The sequence below is a fragment of the Hoplias malabaricus genome, chromosome 1, assembly GCF_029633855.1.
Source record: "Hoplias malabaricus isolate fHopMal1 chromosome 1, fHopMal1.hap1, whole genome shotgun sequence".
Classification (NCBI taxonomy): Eukaryota; Metazoa; Chordata; class Actinopteri; order Characiformes; family Erythrinidae; genus Hoplias; species Hoplias malabaricus.
The window spans coordinates 1,865,411-1,879,763 of NC_089800.1; the positions used below are offsets into that span (position 1 = coordinate 1,865,411).

Here is a 14,353-nt window from a genome sequence, read left to right on the forward strand (position 1 = left end):
TAGACAGAAAGCAGAGGGACGTTATTGGGCCAATTGGCTTCTGTGCCTGGGTCTTTCAGGCTCTACTCAGTAGTCCCGTGTTGGGACTATAGATGTGTAACTCAAATCTCCGGTTTTTTTGTTTCCAGTTCAAAGTTGAGCAGTGGCTCAGGGACAGGAAGGACCTCCAGGCCAGGTAGGACTAGTGATCCGCCCTGGTTCCTGTCTGGTTCTGACACTTTGGGCCGACTGGCAGGCAACACCCTTGGGTAAGTTGTGGCAGCGGGGTTTATCCATAGCATAAAGCCTGTTGGCAGCCGACGAAGTGGAGTGGCACCAAGCCTGGTGGAGCTCTGTATCTTTGGCTTCTTGTTTTCCACAGTTCTCTCCAAAGCCTAATGAATCTGTTTTCCCAACATTGTTAAACGTGTTCCTGAGGTGGAGCCCACCCTCCCAATCCAAGAAATAGATTTTAAGGCTTGGAAGAAAGTGTGTGTGTAATGTTTTTACCTCAGCAGAAGATTGCAACTGGAGTATGTTTATGTTTAAGGACCAGTTTGTATTCTGACTTTTTATGATGTAGATGAATTATGTTCAGTGCTTACGATATTAACCAGAGTGTTACATGTGCATATTGTTGTCTTAACAACTTATTGTTAATCACAATTAATGTCTGATAACATCATGCATCCCTTAAACTCCAGTTGCATGTTTGAATGTGAGCTCAGGTTGTTTAGCTCTTATTTATAAAACCTCTTAAACCTGAATGATTTCTGACTTGACCACTGTTGTTTTTGGACTTTCTGCTCACACCTGATCCATCTAATGTAAGGCTGTGTTCACACCGTGGAGAAATGGGTCTCAAATCGATCTGTTTTCCAATTCAGATGTCGCTTTTGCATCTGTCTGAACGGCAAAAACCCATTGAATTCAGACAGCACTGTGTTAATTAAGTCTGATTCAGTGCAGCTCAGTCTGAACAACCAGATCAGGATTCACGTCAGAGATGTACGTCAACCTTCTCCTGACATTCCTCACCACCAGGAGGGAAAGACGGATGACGGCAGCGCGGAATTATATGTATTGGAGCGTTTAGGAAATGTAAAAAATGTAAATAAAATGGAGAACCCCTTTCTCATTAGGGCTTTATCAGTTTTATATCCTTTGTGTCAGTATTAACTGCTCGAATGAATCATAAACACACTCCATCCGGTCTTGTGTCCTCCTCTTTGGAGACCAGAGACCCCTGTCAAGTTCACACTAAGAGTTAATGAAACACAAACCTGGTCTAGTGTTGATCGGTGACAGTCAGAATCAGCTCATACTTTAATAAACGAATTAACCGTATTAAGTCTTGGATTTATACTCTAATTTTTCACGTAGGAAATCATTCGGACAAAGAAACAGCTGCTGAGAGATGAAGTGCCGTGAGACGCTAGTTCGCTTCCATTCCTTCATCTCAGAACGAAAGCGCTTTGGCCAGAAAGGAAGGACCTTTCCCTCTGGTCAGCGATTGTGAAGCAGTGTTCTTTAGCTTTTGAGAGTCAGTTTACGAGCGTGATCTGTTCCGACTGATGTCTGATAGACGGTGTGAACATAGCCTTCACCCCTTAATCTGGATCAGGTGCTGGGTGGTATCTGATTTAAAAGCCAGCGTTGAGGTGAACCCTACGTATCCCTGACCCCTTCCCTGACTCCCCAGGAGCCGCTGGAGTTCAGGTGTGAGTGGAGGAGGCAGCGGAGGAGGTGGAGGCAGTGGAGCAGGAGGAGCAGCAGGAGGAGGCAGTGGTGGTGGAGCAGGAGGTGGCGCAGGTGGAGGAGGAGGGGGAGGAGGCGGAGGCTCTTCTGGACGCTCCAGCACAGCAGCGAGAGACTCGCGAAGACAAACTCGCGTCATTCGCACCGGCAGAGACCGTGGCTCTGGGCTCTTAGGCAGCCAGCCTCAACCGGTCATCCCAGCGTCCGTCATCCCTGAGGAACTCATCTCTCAGGTATCTCGGGTGTTATATACTTTCTCTTAAAGGCAACATCAGTGATTCTGGAGGGAACTGCTGTTTTTTTTAAGTTCTTTGATTTGTTTACGTTCAGAAGCTCTGTTTTTTAAGGTGGAACAGTGTGTGGAGTCAGTTCCACCTTAAGTAATGTATCTAACAGCAAAAATATATCATTGTTACCCCCCTATGGAGCAGGAATAGAGCAACATCCTCATCTTGGTTCGTGCTTTTAAACCTTTTTAAATAAAATCCTGAATGTCACTTTTTTTTAAGGAAAAGGACAGTCTCTGATAGGTCCAGGCCACTAGGTGGCAGTGTAACAGCAGTTTTATAGCCCGTCTCTTAAAAGCATACTCAAGTGTGGCTTGAGTCCGATCCGACGGCTGGTATTCAGTTATTCCCAAACCGGATTCGCGCTGCCTGTTCTACGTCCATGTCCTGACATCCTGTGTCCTCCTCAGGCCCAGGTGGTTCTGCAGGGAAAGTCTAGGAGTGTCATCATCAGAGAGCTTCAGCGCACAAACCTGGACGTGAACCTGGCCGTCAACAACCTGCTGAGCCGCGACGACGAGGACGGAGACGACGGGGACGACACGGCCAGCGAGTCTTACCTACCTGGAGGTGAAGCTCTCTCTCCTCCCCTCGTCTTTTCTGCTCTCCTCGTCTCTCTCTGTCTCTCTGTCTGTGTGTGTGTGTGTGTGTCTCTCTCTGTTTCTCTGTCTGTCTCTGTCTGTCTGTCTCCTCCTCTTTTCTGCTGTCGTTTTTCTTTTCTATTCTTTGTTCTCCTCTGTTCTTTTCTCCTCTCCACTGTTCTCCCTCCTGTCCTCTTTTTCGTCCACTTTTTTCCTTTCCTCTCTCCTCCTCCTCTTCCCACCCCCCTCCATTCCTCTAAGAGCTGCATATTAAACATGTTTATCTCTCAGCAGCGATGGCCAAATTTCCTTAACCACACCCTGGCCCTGGATTTGTGTGATTTGTTTAATCAAAGGGGAAGAATATCAGCCATTTCCCCACATTCCCATAATGTTGTAGTTTATTCATTAGAGCTGTGCTCTGCCAATGCTCAGAACCTCAGTCTAATCACTGCGTGTCCTCCTATAGAAGACCTGATGTCGTTGCTGGACGCAGACATCCACTCTGCTCACCCCAGCGTCATCATCGACGCCGACGCCATGTTCTCGGAGGACATCAGCTACTTCGGATACCCTTCTTTCCGCCGCTCGTCCCTCTCTCGCCTCGGCTCCTCCAGAGGTAACGGACAGTGCCGTGAACCTGACGCAGGCCGAAAGATACAAGCAGGGACTGTAAACAGAACACGTTAAAGTAGAATAGAGAATGAACAAATGAAATGTGATGCTGTAAGTCCCTGATTGTATCTGTAAACCTGTTACTCAGAGCTGGAGAAAGATCTGTGTGTTTCAGTGGACAGGGTCTTTTGTTTACATCTGTGTGCACCTACAGTGAGTCGTATATTTGTTTGTGTAAGTCAAGAGCATACATGAGCTTACGTGAACAGGAGGGTGATTCCCAGCGGGAGAACGTTAAGCCTGAAGTCAGGATGGTCCAGTAGACCCGTGAGAGGGGATCACTGTTGGACAGTCTTGACGTTTGGCTTGGGTTCTCCAGTCTTGCTTCGTGGAATACCTCTATAATCCTGATGTTGGAAGCCCATGATTGTTTGCGTGTGCATACGTGTGTTTTTGTCCCCACCCTGCTGCATGGTCACAGACACCCTCCCCGTATTGAGCCCTCTGAGAAAGGCCCTGCTGTACTGCTCCAGTTCAGTGCGGTTGGTCCGAGACCCTGCAGCTAATCTTTAAAAATCTCCCCCAGCCTTCACTGGACACCACTGACTCCCGGCCAAGATTATCCACACCACCACACCCCCCCTCCCCCTCCCAGTCCTCTTAATATGACTCCCTTCAGCTGGCTTGGCCGGTCTCTGCTTTTCACGCCATTTAATACCGATCCTAACACTGGCCTCGTCTTTCAGACCTCTCCCAGTGAGAGACGGTTTCAAACCTCAAAAGAGCCATGCTTTTATTTGTGGCCTGTGGTGAAGTCTCAATGCTCATCTATGCCTCTGTGTTGACTTGATGCAGAGTCTGTGCTGCAGCCCTGCGCCCTTGTGTTTTATACTTGTACGCTGGAGTGTTTTCGTCGCTCTGACACCACCACCACCACCACCACACGGCTAAAGCTAAACCTGACATCATCATCGCTATGTAGTACACAATGTAGTGTTGTAGTAGTAGTTTTTATTATGTGAAGTGCACTATGTAGGAAGTAGGGCTCTATTTGGAACAGATCATCGTTTACATGCGGTGCCAGGAAAGAAACAAAAAGCTGGCATTTTTTTCCACGTTCCTGCTTCTTGTAGCTGTTTTTTTTACTTCTTTTCCCCTTGAGGCGTCTGTTTTTCTCCTCTTCTGTCTGTTTTATTTTTCCGTGACGTCCCGACTGATGTGTGAGGAAATCTCTGGCGTTGAACGTGCTGATGTCTGCGTCTCTGTAGTGTAAAGAGGAGTTCATATTTCTGGGCTTGTCTCCTCAGCTTAATCCGCGATCGTCCGACATCAGTCGCAGTTGTTGTGGTCTGTGCTGATGCGTCATGTCATGTCACGTTTCTGGGGAGGTGCGCGTCAAGCTACGGTTTAGGGTTTGCGCCAACACAGGGCCTGCGCATTACCTACACTGTGGGTTCAACACAGAAGCATAACCGTGTCGCCAACACATTTAACAAGGCTTTGGATGAGCTGGACCAATCAGAAGCAGCCTAACTTTCCCACTAAAATCCCTCTAAATGATTGAGTATTGATAGATATCCACCAAATCCTTCATCCGGACCTCCAGCAGTGTCCAGACATCCATAAAGTACTGATGGCAGGTGCAGAAGCAGCACAGTACAGGTGTGTTTTACCAGGTGGTGTCAAGTGAAGAGAAAGCGGTGAATAAAGCCCTGCTTTAAAGCCTTTATGACTTGACTTCCTCTGCTTGTGTCTGTAGCTCCGTTAGCCGTAGGTTTTTATTGAGCGCTGATAATCTGATTCATCCTGAGGGTCTTTCCCAGAGAGTGGCTTACGTGTATCCCACTGGTGTGACCCTATTGCATACCAGTTCTCCTTCTGCCTTTAGAGCGCGACTCTGAGCTGTTGCGAGAGCGAGAGTCTGTGCTGAGGTTGCGAGAGCGCCGGTGGCTGGACGGCGCGTCGTTCGACGCAGAGCGAGGCTCCACCAGCCGCGAGGGAGAGCCCAGCCTGGACAAGAAGAGCGTCCCACTTCAGAGCCCCGTCTCGCTGGGAGAGGAGCTGCAGTGGTGGCCTGATAAGGTGAGGCGTTGATATTGTCTGTCGTTTTGTTTTGTTTTTTTCAGTCTTTCCTTCATTAATTCTACACTTCTGACTGCTTTTTCTTTACGTCCCTTTACGGATGCTGTAGGATTTTAAAGGGTCGTTTACTGCAGGTTGTCCTGGTTTTGGGGGGTGGGGGGGTGGGTCTAGAGCATGGAAACACAAACATATGCAGAGCACTGGGTCTTTCACGAAGAGAACATGTTATATATTTATTTTTTGGTATGAAACGACCTTGTTATTAATGAAATGTAATGAATGGTGATGTGGCAGTATCTGAGGTTACTTTGGTTGCATGTTTAATAAAAGGTGTTTCATCCTACACTTAAAAATGTGTATTATTTTTTCACGTTCCATGATTATTTTTATTGTTTTGTATAAAGAAGTAATACTGTGTTGTATTAATCTAGCTCTTTTATTGCTCCTGAAGGATGGCACCAGGTTTGTGAGCATCGCCGCAATGTTTTCGGAGCTCGTGGCCATCAGCTCTAAAGGAGAACTGTACCAGTGGAAGTGGAGCGAACCGGAACCGTATAGAAACGCACAAGTAAGAGTCCACCACACCTAAGTCTAGTGGAATATCTGAAGTTCTGAGTCTGTTTTGTTTTAAAATTAGATTTGAATCACTTTATTGGCCACTGTGCTTGCACTCAGAGGAATCTGTTCTCTGCATTTGGCCCAATCCGGTCAGAGAAACACACGTTTACACACACACTAGTGAACACTAGGGGGCAGTGAGCACAGTGTGGAGCAGTTGTGTGTTAGGTGCCTTGCTCAAGGGCACTTCAGTTATAACCTGGTGGCTGTGGGGACCTTCCCGTTACACGCCCGGTTCCCTCACCACCAGGCCACGGCTGCCCCATGGCTGTGTGATGTTCTTTACCTGGAAACGTAGGTTTTGAATCTATTGAGACAGTCATGTGTTCTCTTCTAGAATCCCTCCATCCACCACCCTCGAGTGTCCTTCCTCGGATTGACCAACGAGAAGATCACCCTGCTGTCTGCTAACAGTATTCGGGCTACTGTGGCTACAGAGACCAACAAGGTCCGCCTGCCTTTATTCTGTTTTTAGTTATTATCTGTAGGATGTGCTCAAATGTATAAAAGGTGAAGAATCAGTCTGTTTTGTAGTACGTGAATTAACCAGTTTACGATCCATAGAGCGGGTCGCCCACATAGGAATGTCTGTGTTTGATACTGCCTTACACGTACGTGTGTGTGTGTGTGTGTGTAGGTGGCGACATGGGTGGATGAAACTCTGAGTTCGGTGGCATGTAAACTGGAGCACGGGGCTCAGACGTTCCCAGAGCTTCAGGGGGAGAGGATCGTTTCTCTGCACTGCTGCTCACTCTACACCTGCGCCCAGCTCGACAGCAGCCTCTACTGGTGGTGCGTGGTCTCTCTCTCTTTCTTGAAATAATCTAGAAGTAGGTAAGATATGGGCCCTTTTTAAAATACATTGTTGCTCCTGAGTGGCTCAGGGGTCTCTGTGTGAAATCGATCCCTGGTGTAGCCACAGCTGTCCAAGGCCATGGCCGTCTTCGCACGGAGGGCATGGTGCAGACAGCGCAGGCATCTGTCGGCTGATGTGACAGACCTGGGCGGTTCTCCTGCGGTGTGTTGAGCTGTCCAGTGATGCTGAATTAATGGCAGGGTTGAAAAAAGGCGGTGGTGGACTTCATAAGTCTTAGAGGAAACACATGCTTGTCCTCAACCTGTGTGTGTGTGTGTGTGTGTGTGTGTGTGTGAGAGTGAAACTAACAGATAATGAGGGAACTGTAAGTGATGGAGTGAAGTTACAGCTCAAACTGGGGGATACATTTGTAAAATAATATTATTGAGCTGCTGTGAGTATATTTTCTCTCTCTCTCTCTCTCAGGGGCGTCGTGCCTTTTAGTCAACGGAAAAAAATGCTTGAAAAGGCCAGAGCCAAGAACAAGAAGCCAAAGTCCAGCGCAGGAATCGCCTCCATCCCCAACATTACAGTGGGCACTCAGGTGGAGTAACAGCAGCCTCAATCCGTTGTTAAATATCAGCTCTCTAAACGTCTCTGAGGCTTTGAGGGCGGCCGCTTACATCTTCTAATGCCGTGTTTCTACAGGTGTGTTTGAGGAATAATCCTCTGTACCACGCCGGTGCAGTGGCCTTCTCCGTGAGCGCCGGCGTTCCCAAGGTGGGCGTCCTGCTCGAGTCGGTGTGGAACATGAACGACAGCTGCCGGTTCCAGCTGCGTTCTCCAGAGAGCCTGAAGAACATGGAGAAGAGCACCAAGGCCCAGGAGACCAAGTATGATGGTTAAAGCTGGAGAATGACTATGCTGTATTTCTAAGGATATATATATAGCCCTAAATAAAAGTTCCTAACAGTAGGAGAAATGTAGTGTATGCACCTGCTCTGATTGCATTGTTCTGTATCAGGACCGAGAGCAAACCGGAGCTGGTTAAAACAGAGATGGGTCCTCCTCCTTCTCCAGCCTCCACCTGCAGTGATACCTCCTCCATCGCCAGCAGTGCCTCTCTGCCCTACAGTACGTACCCAGTGGCCTCCACGGTTTCACTTCCACAGCTTTAAACTCTAATAAAGGAATGTTTTCAAATGCTTACGTGAATAAAGATCACTTATTTCCTAAGAATAACCTGCTCCTCCTGTCTGTGTGCTTAATGTGCGCAGTGATAGAAATGAAACACAAGCCCCAGTGGTGTCCTGGCCTGCTAACACTCACCCGGGCACTACTCCATTAGCCGTTAATTTCTCACCAATTATATCTCAACCTCTATTTTTAGATTTCATTCTCTTATACGTGATTTAAAACTAGTGCATGGTGTTTGTAGAGGTTCAGCGTGTCCCATATTCCTCATGTATCCATTGAGAATTTAGTCTTCACCTTACGTTCGCTGGCTGTTAAAGGAGAGGTCATGGGGTTCTTTACGAGCAGAAGAAGCAAAGGCTGATAAACGCAGGGCTGTGTTGTGTTTGTTTGTTGTCTGACGCGTTTGTTCGCTGTGCCACAGAGCGGAGGCGCTCCACTCCGGCTCCTAAGGAGGAGGAGAAAGTAAATGAGGAGCAGTGGCCTCTGCGAGAGGTCGTGTTTGTGGAGGATGTTAAAAATGTCCCGGTGGGGAAGGTATGTGCTCACAGACAGCGGGGGATTTATTTTCTGTTTCATTTGGACTTTTTCTTAGTGGAATTTAACTTTAAAACCTGGTCTATATTTATACATTGGTGTAGTTATTTAAAGAGTTTCTGTCGTCTGTTTGTGTTGACTTCCTGCTACGACGCCACGTTTGCAACGCATCTCTCTTTTGAACTCAAGGTGCTAAAAGTCGATGGTGCATATGTTGCTGTGAAATTTCCAGGGACGTCGAGCAGCGTGAGCAGCCAGAGCGCAGCTCCCACTGACTCTGACCCGTCCTCACTACTGCAGGACTGCAGACTCCTCAGAATAGATGAACTACAGGTACGTACCCACGCACACTCCGTTGGTCCCTCAGTCAGACACGTTCTTCCTGCTTGCATTCAGCCCCTCAATCTGTGTATGAGACCACACCGGCCTTGGGGATCATTCAATAAACCAGACTTCAGTTTGTAGCTCCATAGATTAGAAATGCTAAGTGAATTTAGCTTTACTGAATATCTCACTTCTCATCGCCTCCATGTTGCTCCTCGTAGCTACCCACCCAGGTCACTGTCCCTTGTCTGTGGTTGTGTACGCTCCAGTAATGTGGTGTTTCTCTTTCTCTGACAGGTTGTTAAGACTGGTGGAACTCCTAAAGTTCCAGACTGTTTTCAGCGCACGCCGAAAAAACTCTGTATTCCTGAAAAAGCTGAAATTTTAGCTGTGAACGTTGACTCCAAAGGCAAGTGGAGAACAGGTCCAATATACGTAGGGCGCTGGAGTGTGTTCCTGTGTTTTGAAGGAAACCAGATGAAGTCGTTAATCCCCGTGTTGTCTCTCTGCAGGAGTCCATGCCGTGCTGAAGACTGGGAGTTGGGTTAGGTACTGTATCTTTGACTTGGCTACTGGAAAAGCCGAGCAAGAGAATCACTTCCCCACGAATAACCTGGCCTTTCTCGGCCAGAGCGAGCGTAACGTGGCCATCTTCACTGCTGGCCAGGTGAGAGCTGCTCTGTCGACCACATGGGGTGTGCTGTGGTCAGTGAGCTTCGGGCACCCGTGTCCCACTTGGGGCCCGTTTGGGTTCAGTGCTCACCACTGCACACCCCACAGTGTGGCCCCCAGATCTTTGCACTGACTTCAAAAACTGGCCGTTCACTTGCACGCTTTAATGTCTCCTTTTTTTCTCTCTCTTTCGCTCTCTCTCTCTCTTTCTTTCTTTCTTTCTCTCTCTCTCTCTTTCTTTCTCTCTCTCTTTCTTTCTTTCTTTTTCTCTCTCTCTCTCTCTCTCTCTCTCTTCCCTGTCTGACGTTCCCAGGAGAGCCCCATAATCCTGCGGGATGGAAACGGCACCATTTATCCGATGGCCAAAGACTGCATGGGTGGAATCAGAGATCCTGATTGGCTGGATCTGCCGCCCATCGCCAGCCTGGGTATGGGGGTTCACTCCCTCGCCAACCTGCCCAGCAACTCCACCCTCAAGAAGAAAGCGGCTATCATCATTATGGCTGTAGAGGTACACGTTGCCCTTCTGCTCTTCGATAATTCCTCAGTCTGTTACTAAACCGTGAGAAAGAAACCAATAGGTGGAGAAGGGGTTGGGGACTATGGCGTAGTGTAGAGTTAAAGCATCAGTTGATGACCAGAGGTGTGTTAAAACCAGCCTAAGGGCGTCTGAGGTGCTGTGTTTTTGAGTAAACATGAACCGTGTGTGTGTTTAGAAGCAGACCCTGATGCAGCATGTTCTGCGGTGCGATTATGAGGCATGTCGGCAGTATCTGGTGAGTTTGGAGCAGGCCGTGCTGCTGGAGCAGAACCCCCACGCTCTGGACGCTCTGCTGGGACACAGATGCGACGGAAACAGGAACCTCCTCCATGCCTGCGTCTCCGTCTGCTTCCCCGTCAGCAACAAGGAGACCAAGGAGGAGGAAGGTTGGTTTCTTCTTGAACTTCCGTTTAATGCTCCGTCTCCTCCTCGCCTTCAAAAAGCTGTAGAAATCCTGCAGTGAACATTTCTGTAGTTTGTTTTCCCAGTTCCATGATTGTGTTGCCGGTGTGTTGCAGAAGCTGAGCGCTCGGAGAGGAACACCTTCGCCGAGCGTCTGTCTGCGGTGGAGGCCATTGCTAACGCGATTTCTGTCGTGTCCAGCAACAGCTCGGGAAACAGGACCGGCTCGTCCAGCAGCCGCGGGTAAGTGCCTTTGACAGTAGGCTACGGCTGCTCAACAACGTCCTTCTCAAGTTTGAACATACCGCCACGTCTCAAACCTGATTGGGCCTTTTGTCGTGTAAGGATTACAACCGAGGGTGTATTAATACTCTCTCTGACTTTTGTTTGTTTATTTTATAGCCTCCGTCTGCGAGAGATGATGAGGCGATCTTTGCGAGCTGCAGGTTTGGGCCGCCACGAGTCTGGGCCCTCTTCCAGCGATCACCAAGACCCCGTTTCTCCACCCATCGCTCCCCCGAGCTGGGTCCCGGACCCTCCAGCCATGGATCCTGGTATGAATAGCATTCGTGTGTGTGTGCGCCCTGTGTTCAAACGGAATCTTCAAAAATGAAATAACATTATGGAAGAATCTTAAAAGATGTTAAACTTCAACTTAAAATGAAAAGAATATCATGTCTCTAGCTGCTCTCAGGAGTGATCTCTATTGTTTTTAACTGCTGTAAGTTTTCTTCACCTCTCTAAATTTGAAAGGTATTAGCAGTAACACGAGTAACGATGGTGGAGACAGTCCTCTTTAAACCATGAGCAGAGCACTGTTTAAAAATTAAAATGTAGCACAAATGAAACCCCACAATCACCGCTCCAGATTCCGTTTGAGACCGGTTCTCTTAACCATCACAGTCCATTCATTGCATGCCTGGGTGTAGCCCCTAACCTCCTACAAACGCATCTTCTCTGCTAGATGGTGACATTGATTTCATCTTGGCCCCTGCAGTCGGTTCCCTCACCACAGCCTCCACCGGCCCCAGCCAAGGACCGAGCACGTCCACCGTCCCAGGTGAGAGAGGCTGTTTTTACCGCAGAAGTGTTGTAGTGGTTTGCAGCTAGAGGGCGCCACCAAACCTTATTGTGCACATTCGTGGTGGGATTGTCCACCGTTGTGCTGCTTTGGCCTCGGTGTGAAACGTGGAGAGAGGTGGAGCAGGGTCGACTGGAGCAGCAGGTGCCCGGGGAGCTGTTGGGTGGCTTCCTTAAGAGCTCTTCGGTCTTGGATGGTTTTAATGTGGATTCTTGATCAAATTGGATATGTTGGAGAATGAAACCTACCCTGCGGTTGTCAGCTCGGCCAATCAGATCTTAGAATCACAACAGTCTGCTTTACTTTGACTGGTTTTTACTAACGTTTCCCACTTTTCCTCAGGGCCATCGTCCGAACCCTCTGTGGTGGAGAATAAAGACCGAAAGACCAACGCTCATCTGATCCTGAAGCTGATGTGTGACAGCGTGGTGCTGAGGCCTCACCTCAGAGAACTCCTGTCTGCGAAGTACGTGATGTTTTCTTTAAAGGGGCAGTCAGTCGTTTAGTGAAGTCGAGGCTTATACTCCTCATGAATGCCTACTTTGATACTGGATACATTTTACATCGCTTCATTCTGACCGTGTGTGTGTGTGTGTGTGTGTGTGTGTGTGTGTGTGTGTGTGTGTGTGTGTGTGTGTGTGTGTGTGTGTGTGTGTGTGTGTGTGTGTGTGTGTGTGTGTGTGTGTGTGTGTGTGTGTGTGTGTGTGTGTGTGTGTGTGTGTGTGTGTGTGTGTGTGTGTGTGTGTGTGTGTGTGTGTGTGTGTGTGTGTGTGTGTTGCTGTTAAAGGGACGCCAGGGGTATGACTCCGTTTATGTTGGCTGTGAGTGGACGAGCGTATCCAGCGGCCATTACCGTGCTGGAGGCGGCTCAGAAAATTGCCAAGGGTGAGTCTACTCATAAAAGACCTCCAGATGTGTTCTTAACTTCAAAAACATGAAGAAAATAAAGAATAGATGGGTGTTTTGATTTCTCTAAGGGTTGAAGTCAGTGTTGTATGAATGAATTGACTATTTCGTCAATTAAAGCATTTCCCTAGTGCTTTTACCGCTTTATGATTTAAACAAATTCAAACTTTATAGGAACACTACATCGTTTTATTTAAAACAACAACTTGAAAATCATTGTGAAGCTCCACTGAGCCGTAACGGAGAGAATAGAGCCTCTGCTGCTCTGGGCTCTGCACGGAAGAAACTGCTCTGGATGTTGTAGGAGAGTAGGAAACCACCATTAATTCCACTAGGGGGAGCTCCAGGTGCAAAAGAGCAGATCATACACTGTCCTTCAGCCACAGAGTGGCGCTGCTGCATTTCGTCTGATACAGCTTTGACCTTGAACTCAGTGTTGCAGTGTTCGATGGTGTGGTTATGATCGGATCGGGTCTGTTTTCCCGTTGGTGTTCACGTTTGTTTCTGGTGGTGCAGGAGAGCCTGGAATCGGGGAGAAGGAGGATGTGAACTCTGTGTTTATGGAGATGATTTGTCCCGTGGGAACGAACCCAGACGACTCTCCGCTGTACGTTCTCTGCTGTAACGACACCTGCAGCTTCACCTGGACCGGAGCTGAGCACATCAACCAGGTGAGTGCAGGGGTCTGTGTGTCTCCTCAGTCCAGAGAAAAGAAAAACCTGTCTCCTATGGAATAGTAAAGTCATAAGAGGTAAACGTTTAAAGCTATTTTGGAGCGTTTCTATTGGTCCATTCATCATGAAGGACAGCTGCTGTGTTCAAATAATGGACTGCAGGGATATGTTTTCTTGCTCACACTGTGGTCTTGATCTCCTCTCTCTCTCTCTGTGTGTGTGTGTGTGTGTGTGTGTGTGTGTGTGTGTGTGTGTGTGTGTGTGTGTGTGTGTGTGTGTGTGTGTGTGTGTGTGTGTGTGTGTGTGTGTGTGTGTGTGTGTGTGTGTGTGTGTGTGTGTGTGTGTGTGTGTGTGTGTGTGTGTGTGTGTGTGTGTGTGTGTGTGTGTGTGTGTGTGTGTGTGTGTGTGTGTGTGTGTGTGTGTGTGTGTGTGTGTGTGTGTGTGTGTGTGTGTGTGTAGGATATCTTCGAGTGCAGGACCTGTGGTCTTCTGGAGTCTCTGTGTTGTTGTACGGAGTGCGCCAGAGTTTGCCACAAAGGCCACGACTGCAAGTGAGTGCGGACATCTCCGTTTCCTCCGACTCAGGCTGCTTTTAGCAGTGGTACTTAACTTGAAAATGTCTGAACAGCGAATGATGGACATTGAGGGTAATGTACGCAGCAGTGAGGGTTGTCTTCAGGAACGTGTTACCGTTTTCTCAGCAGGGTTTTGTTTAGGGAAATGGGTGGAGGTTTAAGCAACAGAACAGAAAAACACAGCTACTGAACCATGGGGATGCTTTTGGAAATATTCTTTAATTTATTTGTTAAAATAAAATAACGTGAGGAATATATCACAGGAACAATGAGATTTGAACCATTCGGAGCGTAGCTCCTGCTGACTGCTGTGTTTGTTTGTCTACGTTTGTCTGTGTGTTATCTCCAGACTGAAGCGCACCTCTCCCACTGCGTACTGTGACTGCTGGGAGAAGTGTAAGTGTAAGACTCTGATCGCGGGTCAGAAGGCGGCTCGTCTGGACCTGCTTTACCGGCTCCTGACCACCACCAACCTGGTCACCAGCCCCAACAGCAGGTACGGCCCAGGCTTAGGAAGAAGAGCGTGTTGAACCTGTTGAAGGAGTCGCTCTCGTTTTAAGGAACTATTGATTCACTTTTCTTCTCAGATGTAGTCAACAAGACTCTGCAGGGACACAACAACCTTTCATAGTTATTGACGATTATTAATCAGCACGTTAAAATGGTGTGTTTTTTTTCTTTCTCTGTCTCTCTCTCTCTGTCTCTCTCTCTGTCTCTCTCGCTCTCTCGCT

At 48.1% G+C, this 14,353-nt stretch overlaps 1 protein-coding gene across 1 annotated transcript in view; it reads left to right on the forward strand.

Moving 5' to 3' along the window:
* The window catches only part of ubr5 (ubiquitin protein ligase E3 component n-recognin 5), a 38,947-nt gene that overhangs the window by 10,309 nt on the left and 14,285 nt on the right, over positions 1 to 14,353 (forward strand). Inside the window, 25 exon segments of the mRNA XM_066643040.1 lie at positions 129 to 248; positions 1,682 to 1,970; positions 2,435 to 2,594; positions 3,075 to 3,224; positions 5,091 to 5,302; positions 5,754 to 5,870; positions 6,258 to 6,368; positions 6,558 to 6,712; positions 7,203 to 7,320; positions 7,425 to 7,609; positions 7,741 to 7,850; positions 8,335 to 8,447; positions 8,637 to 8,780; positions 9,069 to 9,180; positions 9,284 to 9,438; positions 9,757 to 9,954; positions 10,160 to 10,370; positions 10,503 to 10,629; positions 10,789 to 10,940; positions 11,351 to 11,446; positions 11,810 to 11,933; positions 12,255 to 12,352; positions 12,890 to 13,044; positions 13,507 to 13,598; positions 13,972 to 14,118. Coding sequence (XP_066499137.1) covers positions 129 to 248; positions 1,682 to 1,970; positions 2,435 to 2,594; positions 3,075 to 3,224; positions 5,091 to 5,302; positions 5,754 to 5,870; positions 6,258 to 6,368; positions 6,558 to 6,712; positions 7,203 to 7,320; positions 7,425 to 7,609; positions 7,741 to 7,850; positions 8,335 to 8,447; positions 8,637 to 8,780; positions 9,069 to 9,180; positions 9,284 to 9,438; positions 9,757 to 9,954; positions 10,160 to 10,370; positions 10,503 to 10,629; positions 10,789 to 10,940; positions 11,351 to 11,446; positions 11,810 to 11,933; positions 12,255 to 12,352; positions 12,890 to 13,044; positions 13,507 to 13,598; positions 13,972 to 14,118 — 3,651 coding nt within the window.